The sequence below is a fragment of the Parasteatoda tepidariorum genome, chromosome 6 (genome assembly GCF_043381705.1).
Source record: "Parasteatoda tepidariorum isolate YZ-2023 chromosome 6, CAS_Ptep_4.0, whole genome shotgun sequence".
NCBI lineage: Eukaryota > Metazoa > Arthropoda > Arachnida > Araneae > Theridiidae > Parasteatoda > Parasteatoda tepidariorum.
Window position 1 is genome coordinate 66,401,652 of NC_092209.1, and position 15,477 is coordinate 66,417,128.

At 31.5% G+C, this 15,477-nt stretch overlaps 1 protein-coding gene across 4 annotated transcripts in view; it reads right to left on the reverse strand.

Moving 5' to 3' along the window:
* The window catches only part of LOC110282477 (acetoacetyl-CoA synthetase), a 38,769-nt gene that overhangs the window by 11,711 nt on the left and 11,581 nt on the right, over window positions 1-15,477 (reverse strand). For all 4 annotated transcript variants that reach the window (XM_043047903.2, XM_043047904.2, XM_043047901.2 and 1 more), the window contains exons 4-12: window positions 13,846-13,963; window positions 11,859-11,969; window positions 10,664-10,761; window positions 8,499-8,613; window positions 6,285-6,366; window positions 5,258-5,411; window positions 3,367-3,444; window positions 2,282-2,474; window positions 697-816 (exon numbers count right to left, since the gene is read on the reverse strand). In XM_043047903.2, the coding sequence (XP_042903837.1) occupies window positions 697-816; window positions 2,282-2,474; window positions 3,367-3,444; window positions 5,258-5,411; window positions 6,285-6,366; window positions 8,499-8,613; window positions 10,664-10,761; window positions 11,859-11,969; window positions 13,846-13,963 (1,069 nt within the window). The remainder of the gene's footprint in view (window positions 1-696; window positions 817-2,281; window positions 2,475-3,366; window positions 3,445-5,257; window positions 5,412-6,284; window positions 6,367-8,498; window positions 8,614-10,663; window positions 10,762-11,858; window positions 11,970-13,845; window positions 13,964-15,477) is intronic.

The following is a 15,477-nucleotide window of genomic DNA, read 5'->3' on the forward strand; positions in this document are numbered from 1 at the left end:
CTAATATATTTATATATATATATATAGATAGATAAACACATTTTCCTTTAATACAGATTGCAGAAATATACCAATTCTTAAGAGAGCCGTGGTGGGTCAGGGGATAGAAAGAACGCCTTCCAATGAGGTGAACCGGGTTCGAATCCCAACAAGGGCTGCTCGATACGAATTCCGCACCCGGCTCTCACCGACCACAGTGCTGACGTAAAATAATCTGAATGGTGGACGGATGATGGGTTAGAGTCGCCTTGCCTTCAGGTTAACCATGGGAGGTATTCATAGATTTCCTTTCAATTTAACGCAAATGCGGATAAGTTTCATCAAAAAGTCCTCCACGAACGGTAGTGTCACCCAATGCTCGATCCAGAAGTTCCATTGTCTTCTGGGTTGGGTTCAAAATTACAAGGCTATGGTGTTGAATATTGATAGTCGTCTACTCAGAAATTGGGACGGCCGTTCAACACCGGAAATAGAATAAAATACTTAGGAAAATAAACCTGTATTGTGTTGTCATTTCTCCTCAAAAAGCTGCTTATAGCTACTTCAGTTCAGGCTGCTTCATCTGAATGAGTTCTTATCAACAGTGGGGTATCAATTTTTACCCCCTATAATCTTCAAATATCTTTTCACCTGACAGTTATCTTAAATAAAATCAGTAATTCTAAGAAGAAAAAAATTTCTAAGAATTTAACTTACCGTACATGTTTGAAATAAGCACTCTTGGAAAATATTTGAGAAGAAATTTTACATTTTGTGCTTTCACTGGAGAACTTCCAATAGTTATTAACCTCAACTTATCAAATGATAATTCTGGATCTAAAAAGACAGAAAATTTTATTTTAAAAGGTTAACTTTTAAACAAATGAAAAAATTTTAAGCGCATTTCCAAATTAAGACGAGCTTATACAAAGATAAGAAATACAAAGATAAGAAATACAAAGAAAACAAAAAAAGAAATAAAAAGGAAAAACTTTTTTCAAAAGAAGAAGATAAAGAAAAGCAACCAAAAACAGCAAATTTATTTTAAAAATTCTTTTAAAAATTAAATAGTCATAACCGAATTAGTATATGAACGGTAGAAACATTTTATGAGCATAATTTTTTTCTAAATAATATGCGGAAGTTTAATTTTGGTTTATATAGATTGGTTGAAATTGGTTTAAATTTCCCCAAACAAAATGAGCACTGTAAATAAATTAAATTAAAATGTGGTTTTTCGTTTCTGTAGCAGGGCAGCAAGTCCCGGAACTTTTACTTTTTTAAACAAATTAAGACGACAAGGGGGCATCAAATACTTTTTTTTTAATTTTTAACCAATATACTGGAAAAAATCGCATCATTCTAACCAAACTGTTGCCTGATTTTCAAAACTTTGAAGGACCCTTGTCACCTTAAAATGGACAAAAACAAAATTTTCCTTCATAGTTCAAATATAGCTTGCATTTTAAACTTACAGAAGTAAAAAAAACTATACAGCATTACTATTAAATAAAAATTGCATAATTGACTAAAAAATGGAGGTACATTAATTGGCATATCCCCCCCCAGTGCACACTTGCTTCTGGCGAATATTATTGGCGAGACTACGATTTTATCGGAAAATGTTTTACTGCATGATTGAAGTAGAAGAGACAGTCGCAAGGGTTGCTTTGAGCGCAGTACATAAACCCTTCTCGAGGAAGCCACGATGGCTCAGGAGATAGAGCGTTCGCCTTCCAATGAGGTGAACCGGGTTCGAATCCCAGTCTTTACGAATTCCGCATCCGGTTTGCACAGACCACTTAGCTGACGTGAAATATTCTCAGTGATAGACGGATCATAGGTTAGAGTCCCCTTACCGTCATGCTAACCGTGGGAGGTTCTCGTCGTCTTCCTCTCCATGTAACGCAAAATACAGGTTAGTTCCAACAAAAAGTTCTCCACGAAGGCGAAATTTCTCCCAATACTCGATCCAGGAGTTCCCTTGTCTTCTGGATTGGGTTCAAAATTACAAGGCTACGGAGTTGAACATTAGTAGTCATAAACCCAAACATTGGATCGGATGTTCAACAACATTTGTAAAACATGAAATTAAAAAATTCTTTTCGAGGGGGGGGGTAAGATGTTAGATGCGCAGTCCTCTAGGTTTTAGAATACCGTTAGCGCAATCAGCCATCACCGCTTACTTCGATTTCATCAAACACGCTACCGACGTTGTAAATGAACGAAATGTCTTGCCTGTCAACTGAAACAAAAATTACAAAAACAAGTCTTCAACACATATTTCGTTTAATACTCTTACCAGGAACTAAATTTATCTGCTCAAACTTTTCGATGTGACAGGGTATAAATGTCAAAAATGAAGATTTGCATTCTGACGCTACATTCCAGAAGGAGCGGTTATTTTTCACATGATACAGACTTCCACTATACATAAACAAAGTGGCCCCTCTGGACAAGCATGATAAGAAATTAAGTATTGGTATCCAGCCCATCTGAAAAGAGAAAAAAAAAGTCTATAAAATGTCAGGTATTTACAATCATATTCAAGCATCAAATGAATACTTTGAGAGATCGTAAACGGAAACTAATACAGATCCACATTCATGTATGATTGTAGGTAGTAGAGTTCGGCCGACGCATGCGCAGAAGTTCTTAAAATTTTATGCAATCTCTTTTCTTTTATGAGAATTTTACTTGAACTTTTTGGCTTTTAGTTTATTTTGCCTGTACTATTTACCGTATCCACGATGAAACAGTTAAAACAAATCGAATGAATTTTCTTTAAAAATTTCAACAATGGAATTTATTTTTTAACGCATGCGCAATAAGTTGGATTATCATGCATTACAAATTTATTTACTATCTCTTTTTCCACATTCTAAATTTTGCTTGGATTTTTACTTCACTTTTATTTGATTTATCAGGATCTTTCTTTACCTCTATCCACGAAAAAAAAAACGATAAATCTAAACCGTTTAAAAGAGAAATTGTTTTAAATGTTCTGATAATAGATTTTAACCTTTAACCGTAAACCGTGTCTCATAAAATTTAAATACCATCTTGTAAATTTGAATTAGACTTCTCTGGTGTTATCTGACTTTTTCGGGATTTATTTACTTTAATCTCAAAAAAAAAAAAAAACAGTCAATCTGAACCATAGCAAATGGATTATTTGAAATTTAATAGAATTTAGCCTTCAAACCAGATTCTTTAATTTCAGATGAATTAAATAATGACATTAAGCTCGCATAGTGAGGCTGCTATTGTTACAAGAATTCATATTTTAGAAAGCATTAGGAATAGCATTAGCATTAAATAATTTTAGCATTAAAAAATAGAAAAATGCAAATGAGCAAAACATAAGCAAATGTGAATTCTACTTACTGGAAAATAACTTAAAAAGACATCTCCAAGTTTCAGATCATAAACAAAAGACACGTTAGCTAGTGAATGCAAAAGAACCTGAAATTTCATTCGAATACATATCATAAAGGATAGAAAAAAATATTCTTAATGGGACAGTGGACCCTCAAAATGAGAAAACCCCTTCAAGAATCCTTTATTTGGTTTTAAGATATTAAACAAAAATTTACTAAGTAATGGGCAACAAACTGTGTTTAAATCAAAGTTTTTCTTACCGAGTTAAAAGATTATGAATTTGTAAAGATCCATACATTAATATGCAGTTCTCGTTGACAAAATTGCTTTTTCTCGTAATGCAATTTTTTAATGTTCTCTCAACTTCAAAATGTCCCTTGCGTACCAGTTCCTTTCTTTTTTTTAATGTTATTAAAATTTCTTTAGATACTCTTCGATGCATCTGGTTTAATTCTAAATGCATTCGATTAACTCAATATCTTAATTTTGAAACGCGGTGGCTCAGGGGTTAGAGAGTTCGCGTTCCAATGAGATGAACCAGGTTCGAATCTCAGCGATGGTAGATCGATAAGAATTTCGCACCTGGCTCTCACCAAACACAGTTCCGAGGTAAAATATTCTCAGTGGTAGACGGATCATGGGACAGAATTCCCTTGCCGCCAGGATAACCGAGGTAGATTTTCGAGGTTTTTCTCTCCATGTAACGCAAATGCGGGTTAGGTGCAAAAAAAAGTTTTCTATGAAGGCACATTTCTCCCAGTACTTGATTCAGGAGGTCCCTTATCTTCTGGATTGGGTTCAAATTTACAAGGTTACGGAGTGGAACATTAGCAGTGAGAAATTTTAAAATTGGGTCGGCTGTTCAACTAGGTTATAATATCTAAGTTTAATTTTTTAATTGAACATAATAATACACTATCTACCAATAAGTATTTGAACACGTGTGATTGAAAAGAAAAACAAACTTAATTCATGATCAATAGTTGGCAGAGGCTCCACTAGAGGCAATTACAGCGTGAACCCTCCGGGCATACTTTCTACAAGTCTTTGTGTGACGGCTAGTGGTATTTTCTTCCACTCGGTTTGGAGGAGACATGTAAGTTCCTTCACCGATTTTGGACGGGTAGTACACCCCTTAATTCAGCAATCCAACTTGTCCCAGAGGTTCTCGATAGGTTTCAGGTCTGGGTTCTGGGCAGTCCAGTCCATTTGATTAACCCTATTGGCACCATACCAAGCCTTGGTGACCCTCGCAGAATGACAGCTGTCATTGTCGTCCTGGAAGTAACAGGAGTCCACCCCGTAAAACTGCCATAACGTAGGAAGCACACTGTCATCCAAAATAGTGCAGTAGGCATCTTGCATGGGACTAATGCCGATGTTGTTCCCTAGACTGTATATACCGGCGGAGGGCGTGACGTATCTCAGGATCACAGATATAGTCATTTGCATAGGTGTCCAAATACTTATTGATAGATAGTGTAATTAATATGCATAATTGAAGAATCGGGTTTTTCCAAGAAATTTTCGGTGACAAAATAAAAATTTAATGCCTAGTTACGTTATATTTTTATACTGTTACTATAATTATTTAAATGTATTTTAATGTCCATAAACAACGTATTTTGGTTAAAATGTAATTGGAAAAATTAAAATTCGTTCACAAAAAACTTTTTAATTACCAACAATTAAAAACCATAGTTTGAGCTATAACTTTGAAAATAATGATTTTTTTTTCTAAAGCTTTGTACACAGACTTCTATTAATGCTATCAATATTCTACAAAAGTTCGAAAATGATCGATTAAAAATTGCACTTGTTTGTTTTGAACGTTTTGTGTCTCTTAAATAATAGTTCTCACATAAAAACCACACTTGTGCTTAATATTTATGCTTACCTTTGCTGAATGCACAACCCCTTTTACGATGCCTGTCGTGCCAGATGTAAATGACAAGAAAACAGGATGACTGGAGGGTAGTTGTTCGAAAACTAATGGAGGAACTGAACCATCCTGAAGTTTTCCAGTTTCTAAGAAATTGTCGATGAAGCAACTATAAGAAGAAAAATAACGCATATACCTGCAAATGTCTGAAATCTAAATTTATTCATCTAAGTATTTCCAAATAAATACGTTTATTCGGGGTAAAATAAATTTTGCAATCAATGCAACCATCCCGTAATAACCATAATTAAATGTATATTTTTAGAAACCTTGACAACAAGAACCACAAAAAAAGCGATGCTCTATGCACGGAGAAAAAATATTCTGGCAAAACTACTGCATTATGTGGTGTTCACGTTTTTGGTAAAAAAAAAATAAAAAATTGGGTAATAGAACAAAAATACAAGGTATTTAAACCAATCGTTTGACGATTTTTCCGTTTATATGGTAACGGTATATCGTGAATTTTTATGAAACAAATGTACGTTAAACAATCTTCAAAATATCAGTACAACTAGTCTTTGACAGTAGAGCAAAATTATTACGGCATGTCTGTTTTTTTAATTTTATTTTGCGCACAGTATCAATATTTGTAATTATTGAGCCCTCTGTCTAAAAAAAGTAGTCAGCTTTCGTTGGCACAATTTTATAATCTAATACATTATCTGTAAGGCATATAATTTTCAAGCTAAATTTTAGGTAGCTTTTTTTAAATATATATTTATGACAAAAATAGTTAACATTTTAATAAAAAGTGTCCTTTTTCAAAATACAATAAAGCTTTGCAACAAAACCTCTTACTTAAAAACAAAAACAACTTAAGCAATAAATAAAAACAAAGTTAGTTTAAACAAAATTATGCACTCACAGTTTTGTCAAAAAAATTAATATTTTCCTTTATTGTTATACTACATATACAATCATCACAAACTTTACGAACTAATTTTTTTTTTAATTTAAAAAATTAAGCGCTTAATCTTACCTATTTCTGATATGGGAAATATCCATTGATAAAGTTTCACGTCTACTAGGCACTATAATTACTTTTTCTAGTGAAGGTGTTCCTATGTAACGAATTGTATTATGTAATACCATAAATATAAAAAAGTTACTATATAACATGTATTATCACATAACAATATAAGATATCATCATATATATCTTTTTTTTTGTCGTATGCCTGTTTAGGCAGTGGGGGGGGCGATTGTTCCTGTTTTTCAGTGGCGCCATCTATGGCCAGGAATTCGACTTCTGCACGCCATTCACACAACCACAACCCGTTTATAGGGCTGGTCACATTCACACATAAAGGAGAAAGGACATTGAACACACACAGAGAGAGAAAGAAATATCCATGCCTTGCCCGGGATTCGAACCCAGGACCTTTCTGATACAAGGACAGTTCCCGTATATATCATTTAACAGTATTATATATCATCATATCATTAGTATTATATAATAATAATTGTATTATTAAAAGTATCATATATCACTAGTATTGCAGCATGGATGTAGGGTAAACCAACCAGTGAAGGAACACGACCCAGTGAAGGAACATTTCATATATATTGATTAAAATTAAGATTTTGAAAGTTCTTCTTTAGATTGATTGGTAACAATAGCTTACTGACAAACAATAGTCACATAGTGTTGTCTGGAAAAAACTTTAAATTTGTTATTATCTGTGCAGCACCTTGTTTCTTTGATAAAATTATAAGGTGATTGCATATATTTATCTGTTTAAAGTGGAATTAATTGCATGCAGTAGTTTATTTTTCTCACTGTGAAAAAGAGAATTCAAAATATAGTTATTGAAGTTACGTTTTATTTATTTTAAGCATCATAGCATAAGCAAGTACTGAGATAAGAGGGTGTTTATTTACTGGATTACCAAATGATGAAAAACCAGTGAAGGAACAAGAGTTCTTTTACTGGGATTTTTTCTAAGTTAATAAAGATAAACTTTAATTTTCTTGTACCTTTAGTGATGTTCCGCATCAAAAGTATGTTAAAAATACGAAAAACAACTTCTAACCAGTGAGGGAATAGGCATGTTCCTTTACTGGGCATAGATTTCCCAGTGAATGAACAGTATGTGTTAATATGTTGACACTTTAATTTTCAATTCATGATTACAAAACAAAGTTAGCATTTTCCAAGTATTTATATGTTATAATTTCAAGAATAGGCTTGTTTTTAAATATTTGTATGGCTTATAAATTCATAAAGAGCATTAAAAAATAACCAAAATCAAGCGTTCCTTTACTGGGAAATTTTGTGTTCCTTCACTGGTAAGAACTGTTCCTTCATTTGGTCTTCTTACTACTTGCTATTTGAACCTCCAAAGCTTTAAAACAATATTATGTAAGTTCTCTACAATTTTTTTACATAATTTGCAATTAGTAACTAATATGTTGACACTGTCATTTAACTAAAATTACGAATTTTGAAATTATTATGATTTTTTAAAAGGCAAGCGAAGCTTAAGTGCTCCTTCACTGGTTAGTTTTATATACGTATTTTTATATACGTTTATATATTTTTATATACGTTTAGTTGTATTAAAAGAAACAAAGAATTGAACTACGTATAAAAAGTAGGTGTTTAATTTAAAGATTTCTCCTTTAATAGATTTGATTATGTAAATATATCTTTATAACATCATGCACTGTAAGAATTTTCACTTTAAAATTACGGTAAAATAACCAGCAGCAATCTGGTTATCCCATTAACGGTAAAGTTTACGGTAAAAAAATTTTTTTTTTACTTTAAGCTTTTGAAAACATTTACAACTGTCGTGGTAAAAACCAAAAATACAGAACTATACGATTCTGTAACAAAACTAAGGAACTACAAAACTCTAAGAAACAAGCCTAGTTAGGGCTATAAAATTCTGATAGTTTAACCGTATTAGGTTAAATTAGTTAATGAACAACTTTTCCCGCAGTTAACACCTTGAATACTACCTTATTTACGGTTATTTGACTGTTTTATTTGAATACGGTAAAATGAAAATTAAATAAATTGTTATTAAACTATTTTTTTTTGAGAAATTTCTAACAGTGTGATATGATTCAAATTCACTGAATAAAGGTTACACTTTTAATACGTTTTTAAGTTAAATGCTTTTGTTTCTGCATAGTAAAAAAATTAAATGGATGAGTAAAAGTGAAATAAAAATGAGTCTTATTCTTACCATCCACCATAAATTCCAGGTGATCAAGGATATTATATTCTTTTCCACCATCAAGATGGCGGTCAACCACTATTAGAAACTTTGGTTCCATTTTGCTTATTATATTTGTGGCCGCCTGAAAATGAAACTCTTTTAAAATGAATAACAAATCAATTAAATCTAATATATTTTCATTTTAATCTATTTTCATCTAAGTTTTACTTAAATGAAAATAATTTTATGCTCTTTAAAAGAAAGAACGAATGAGCATTTTATCAAATAAAATGCATGATTTTTATAATGATTTGATTATTAGATTTTTTTAATAATTTTTATGACTTGATACTACTGCATCAGGATTTTTTTGTAAATATAAGTTCCTATTTTTTTTCGATATCATAAAATTCTAATGCCATATTCACAGATAGCCAATGAAAGAACATCTTATAACGTGATTTAATATTATTGAATATTTAACGGAAAGAGGCTTTTTTCCACTTGAACAAATAGTATCTTTAATTGTCCTCAATGTAAAATATAAAAAAATTAATATTTTTCCGTGTGAAACACTTTTTTTCTCGTTTAATGATATTTACTTTTATTTACTTTTGGGTTTGATAATTATTTTAATTAATAAAGCTTAAAATTTCATTCTAAGCTTATTATCTGTTTTACAATTATTAAGAAGTAACTAAGTTACTGTTACGTATTCTTTTTATTATGTAAGCTTTGTGTAAAACTATGACCAGTCTTGTACTTTTTTAAGGAAACTAGGAAAGTGTAGGTATAATGCTAGAGAACGAAAGAAAATTGAACAGTTCTCGAAATATCTTTAATTCATTGAATTGCTCACAGTACCGTCTTTACGCATGGGCACACCCGGGCAGTGCCCGAGGGCCCCAGGCACTCAGGGGGCCCTTGAGAATCTTACTTTTCATAAATTGTATTTAAAAACAGTAAGAATAAACAAAATTGCCTTACATATTTTTCAAAAATAAATATATTCTATTGTATAAAGTACACATTTTGTTTTTCTTTCTACAAATAGTGACTGATTATCACCCAAACAACAATAATTTGAATAGTCTATCGACAGGGAAAATTAAAAAGTCAACCGAAATCTATTTTTTTGCTTTCTAATGAAGTTTTTATGTGAATCCAGTTTTTTAGGGTAATCCAAATGTATTTAAATTTGGTAAAATTATTGCAATGTTAAAAAAGCTTTATTTTATGCATGTGAAGTTTTTTAGTTCGATTTTAAGTAGTATGACCTGTTATAAGGGCCCAAAACATTTCTTTGACCGGGGGCCCTGCATGCTATTAAGACGGCCGTGATTGCTCATGATAATTGTGTTGTTTCTAAAGACACTTGGACAAGCCAAGCTGGTCAGTCATTCGCCTTTCGCGAATTAGGTCAGAATGTTTCGCCTTTCGTTTCACACGAGAGGACCGAAAGAAAGAACTCACAGATAGATGGCAGCATAACTCAATCGTGAGGCCATTTCCTCAATTTAGACATCGATCTGTTGTGTATTTATTTCTATTTTTTTAACGTTGTGTGTGTGTGCTTTTCTGGGAGTTAGAATAGAACTACTACGCTTTGCCTAACCAAAATGAGGTTGTTATTGTTGCTTTTTCTAGTGACACTTGTTAAGCCAAATTCAGCAGTCATTGTCCCTTTGTGAAAAAAGCCAGGAAGGTGCGCCATTCGTTTGACAAAAAAGCACCACAAGGGGGAAATTACATCTTAGCTCTAAACACCGATAGATGGCAGCATCATTTATTCGTGAGGCCACTTCCTTGATTTAGAAATAGAACAGAAGGGGAAAGAAAATTTTCCCTGTTCCCTATATCCATACCCTCAGCGATGGACACAGAACTTTCGATTCCACAGATTTTAAGCACGTACATCGCATGTACTCTTAACGGAGTCGAGGATCGAACCCTGGATACTTCCAGACCTGACTCCCGGATTTTCTAAGCACTGGGCTGTCACAGTCTCTACAAGATAATTGTGAAACACATAATGTTTATTAAGAAGATTGTAAGGAATAACTTCTCACCTAAACATTATTTAATAATGAATATTTAGTTCTTTGAAATATTTCAAAAACAACTGTAATTGTTCGAAACGCAACGTAAAACAGAAGCTTAAAATATTTGAATTTTGTCAAGTGCAAAATTACCTGTGCACCAAAGTAAGGAACAGCACTTCCCCAGATGGCTCCAATGCTTACTGTTGCCAAACAAGCAAATATAGCTTCTTTCCTATTTGACATTTGACCTGAAAATTAATTAGTACACATAAAATTCTATTTAAACATAGTTATTTTCTACATAAAACAAATTATAAACTTCTGGTGGAGAATTGTGTTTTCACGAAGCATCGTAACAAAGTTATAAGAAATAATATAAACAATTAAGTAATGGTAGTATACAAGGAAATAAGTAATAAATAGTTATACGAAGGTATAAATAATAAATATTTATATAAGTAATAAGTATAGCAATATAAAGTAAGAAATAATAGTCGTATACAAAGTAGTAAATAAGAGTAATTAAAAGGTAGAAAAAATTAATTAATTAACACAGATAACAGGTTTCGTTCGTTGTATACTGGTTCTTTGGAAATTGTTTCAAAGTTCTTTAAGAATAATGAAATTAAAGCAATTTTTTATATTTGTATTGCAAATATTTTTATTTCAAAATAAAAAAAACAGAGAAATAGATAGAGAAAAATAAATAAAGAGAGAAAATTAAAAGAGACGAAATAAAAAATTTTAATTATAACAAGTAGTTTTTTGAAATACGGTTAAACTTCCTTAAGCGAAACCTTAGTTAACAATACTTATATTTTCTACAAGCAGAAGACATTCTGCGCACAGTGTTGAATAAAAAGAAAATAATTAATAAATCAGTACCGAGCGACTCTAAGGGTTCGAATTGTAGCGTTGACACCACAATACTTCCTACATTACCTTCATTACATGAAGAGTTTCCAATATTCAATCCCAAATTTGTGATGCTGAACTAGTAGAATATAAAACTCCCATTGATGTAAAAATGGCAGCACTATAAAGCTACTAAACTATCTCCAATGTCCAGTTAATTTTCTTTTTAATGTTTTTTAAACCTTGATAGTTGTAAATGGTTAAAAAACTGCTTAGTTTTTTAATGTTTTTATAACCATACTAGTTGTAAACGGTTTCAAAACCATAAAGATAAAAAAAATGTTCTTTACCGTAAACTTTACGGTTAACTGAATGAACAGACTGCTTCCGGTTATTTCACCATAATTTCAGAATGAAAATTCTAACAGTGTATCTTTAACTAGCTTAACTATAAATTTTCAAAATCACATAAAAAATAAGAAGTACTTACAAGCGACTCTATCTCCGATTTGAAGTCCATGCTTTCGAAATGTCGCTGCATATAATTGCACTTCTTCATAGAGCTCATTGAAGGTAACTTTATCTGTATTTCCTTCCTCATCTAATCATGATTCATAATATAAAAGATGGAAAGATGATCATTACTATTTAAAGTAGAATGCGCACTAAAATTTATAATTATTTGTATAATTAAATGTATATAATTAGAACTATAAAAAATCATTTACCATCAAATGTTCAAAAAAGGAATGATAATAGTTTCTATAAGAATAATAAAATAATAATAGAGTAATAATGATATATTTTTAATTCTTTTTAATATTCTTGATTTATATTTGACCATTGTTTTTCAAAAAATTTGATATTCAAATTCAGTAGATATTTTTAACATAAATTATTTTCAACTTTAGAAAGTTTTAGAAAGTAGCGATAAAAGCGTTATTTCAGAAAATGCAATGTACAGTCAATAGTGCGCGAAGAAAAAACTTCTGGTAATATTACCGTACTGTAAAGTAATGACATAAAAAAATTTAAAAAAGCTATCTGTTATTAAAAACCAAAACATACAGTATTTCAATCATACATTTGGCAAATTTTTCGATCATGTGCTAACTGTTAATGGGAAATTCTGGTCCTCAAATTTATAATGCTTATTACACACGTTTGGTAAAATATACAAAACTGAAAAGTAAATTTAACCGAATAAATGATTTCCATGCTATGCTTTAAGGTATCATATGATGATAAAATTACCAAATTTTATCATATTTACCACATTTTATCACACATTATTAAACCATATTGCATTGTTAATTTTACCCAACTCATTACCAATTATCCAGCAAAACAAAACAAAATTATCAACAAAAATTATCCAGCTTGTGTTCCCTCAGAGCCAGAAACACGGTGAATTTTAAATAATTCTGGTAGATTTGGCTATTTTTTTCAGTGCAATGGAATAATGTTGAAACCATGGAATAATAGTTATAGAATTACAATTTTTGTTATTATTCTTGATTTACATTTACCGTTTTTTAGCAAAAATTTCAACATTCAAATTAAGTTGATGAATTTGTTATAAACTATTTTCAATTTCAAAAAATCGCCAAGTTAGCTATAAAAAGCGTTGTTTGCAAACTTTTCAGAAAGTCTTTTATATAGGCAATCGTAGCCTTGATAAGGCTTAAAGGTTTACTTTGTCGCGAGTATACTGTTTTCCTATTGGCGTCTGATTCATTTTCTACAAATACTCTGAAAAATTATGTGGCATGTACAAGGCTTACACGCCAATGCGTTTGAGTATTTTAACCAAAAAATTACCTACCAAGCTCTCTGTTCGAGGCTAATGTGCTTACATTTTATGAAACATCCTCATATAAGGAGATGAAGATCCTCATATAAGGAGACCCCTCATATAAGGAGATCCTCATATAAGGAGACCCATCATATAAGGAGATCCTCATATAAGGAGACCCATCATATTAGGAGATCCTCAAATAAGGAGATCCTCATATAAGGAGACCCCGTTCTTTTTTAAAAAAATTCCTAAATAATGATTCGAATATAATTATCTTCAAAATATTTAAAAATCTTTCATATTAGTAGTATGAAGTATTAATAGTATGGGTATTTTAACCAAAAAATTACCTACCAAGCTCTCTGTTCGAGGCTAATGTGCTTACATTTTATGAAACATCCTCATATAAGGAGATAAAGATCCTCATATAAGGAGACCCCTCATATAAGAAGATGAAGATCCTCATATAAGGAGACCCATCATATAAGGAGATCCTCATATAAGGAGACCCATCATATAAGGAGATCCTCATATAAGGAGACCCCGTTCTTTTTTAAAATAATTCCTAAATAATGATTCGAATATAATTATCTTCAAAATATTTAAAAATCTTTCATATTAAGATGTTACTTATACGTAATGTTTTATTTTAGTCATAATTAATTGTTGTGATATGTACCCTCAAACATCAATGCTACGGTATCATCTCGCATTTTCAAAATGTTTTCAGCGTAGTTGAATTGAGCGTTTACAAACCATTCGCAGTCTAAAATGCCTGGACCTGTCTTTCTAAAAACCTGAAAATAAAATGTAAATCAGGTAAATTGGTTTATAATATAATAAATTCATAATCTAATAAATTTATTATCTAATAAATTTATAATATAGTAAATTTATAATATAATAAATTTATATTACAACCATTGGTCCACAAATCTCGGGGGCCAAATCTCTAAGATGCTACCAAAATCGTAGCAGGTGCCAAATATTTTCGAAAAATTCAGCATAAAAGCTGGTACATTACTTTCCATATTATACACTGCAAAAATTATAGTGCAATATTTCTCCGAATTCGATGTTGAACAGTTCTAATAATTGCATGGAGGAGCACTTTCTTTAAGTTTGCATCAAATTGAGCTCTCATATATGATTTAAAGGGTACGTATACGAAATATCTTATTAACCAAAATATTAAAGACTCCAAGATCACTCACCTTTTTACACTATACATTAAATGCTTTCACTTAAAAAAAAATCACCAATGTTGGCGTATGTTGATATCGTCTTTAGTTGTTTACAATCAATAACAAGTTAGCAAGATTTTGTGGTTGATGTTGCTTTTCATTACGGAAACTAAAGTTTGCCGTTAAAAAAATTTATGTATGTTTTTAGTTGTGTAATAAGGATATTTTTATTTTAATTTACAAAGTCTCAGTAAAATGTATTGAATAATTTTACAATGTATAATTTCTCACAGCTCCTGCTCTAATAAGCCTAATTGGAATTCGCCTTACTATTACGGCCACGCATATGTTTGATTTACAAACTCACTTTAAGAATAAGTGTATGCATGCAACCTAAATTACTGATTCTTACTTAATATTGCCTCGTAGAGGTAAGTCTACTGATTGTAAAATGTATCATATCTTACAGTAATAATAAATTTTAATGTTACTGAATAGCAACATGGTGATTAGTGGCGACTATTTTACACCAAGTAGTGTAAAAGAACATTCTAGGAGTTTCATTGCCCCAAGAACTATCCTTGGGTTTTGTAGTAGTAGAACACCAATTTGATGTTAGTTGATTGTCATCATTTTTAGTGCTCATATATACAAAAGGTTTCAGCAGTGAGCTCCAACTAGGAGTTTTTATTGATTCAGGCTCCAAAAATCTTGTATTTTTGCAGACCCTAGATTATAACTATTAATTTTCAGCAGGCTTTATTAATTATTTTTATGGAGTCGTGGTGGCTCAGGAGATAAAGCATTCGCCTTCCAAAGATGTGAACCGGGTTCGAATCCCAGTGATGGCTGCTCGATATCCAAGCTCGATGGCTCGCACCGACCATAGTGCTGACGTAAAATAACCTCAATGGTAGGCGGATCATAGGTTTGAGTCCCCTTGCAATTGCGCTAATCATGGGAGGTTTTCGTGGTTTTCTTCTCCATGTAATGCGAATGCGGGTTAATTCAATTAAAAATTCCTCCACGGAGGCAAATTTCTCCCAATACTTAATCCAGGATTTTCCTTGTCTTTTGGATTGGATTCAAAATTACAAGGCAACGGAGTTGAACATTAGTAGTTGTAA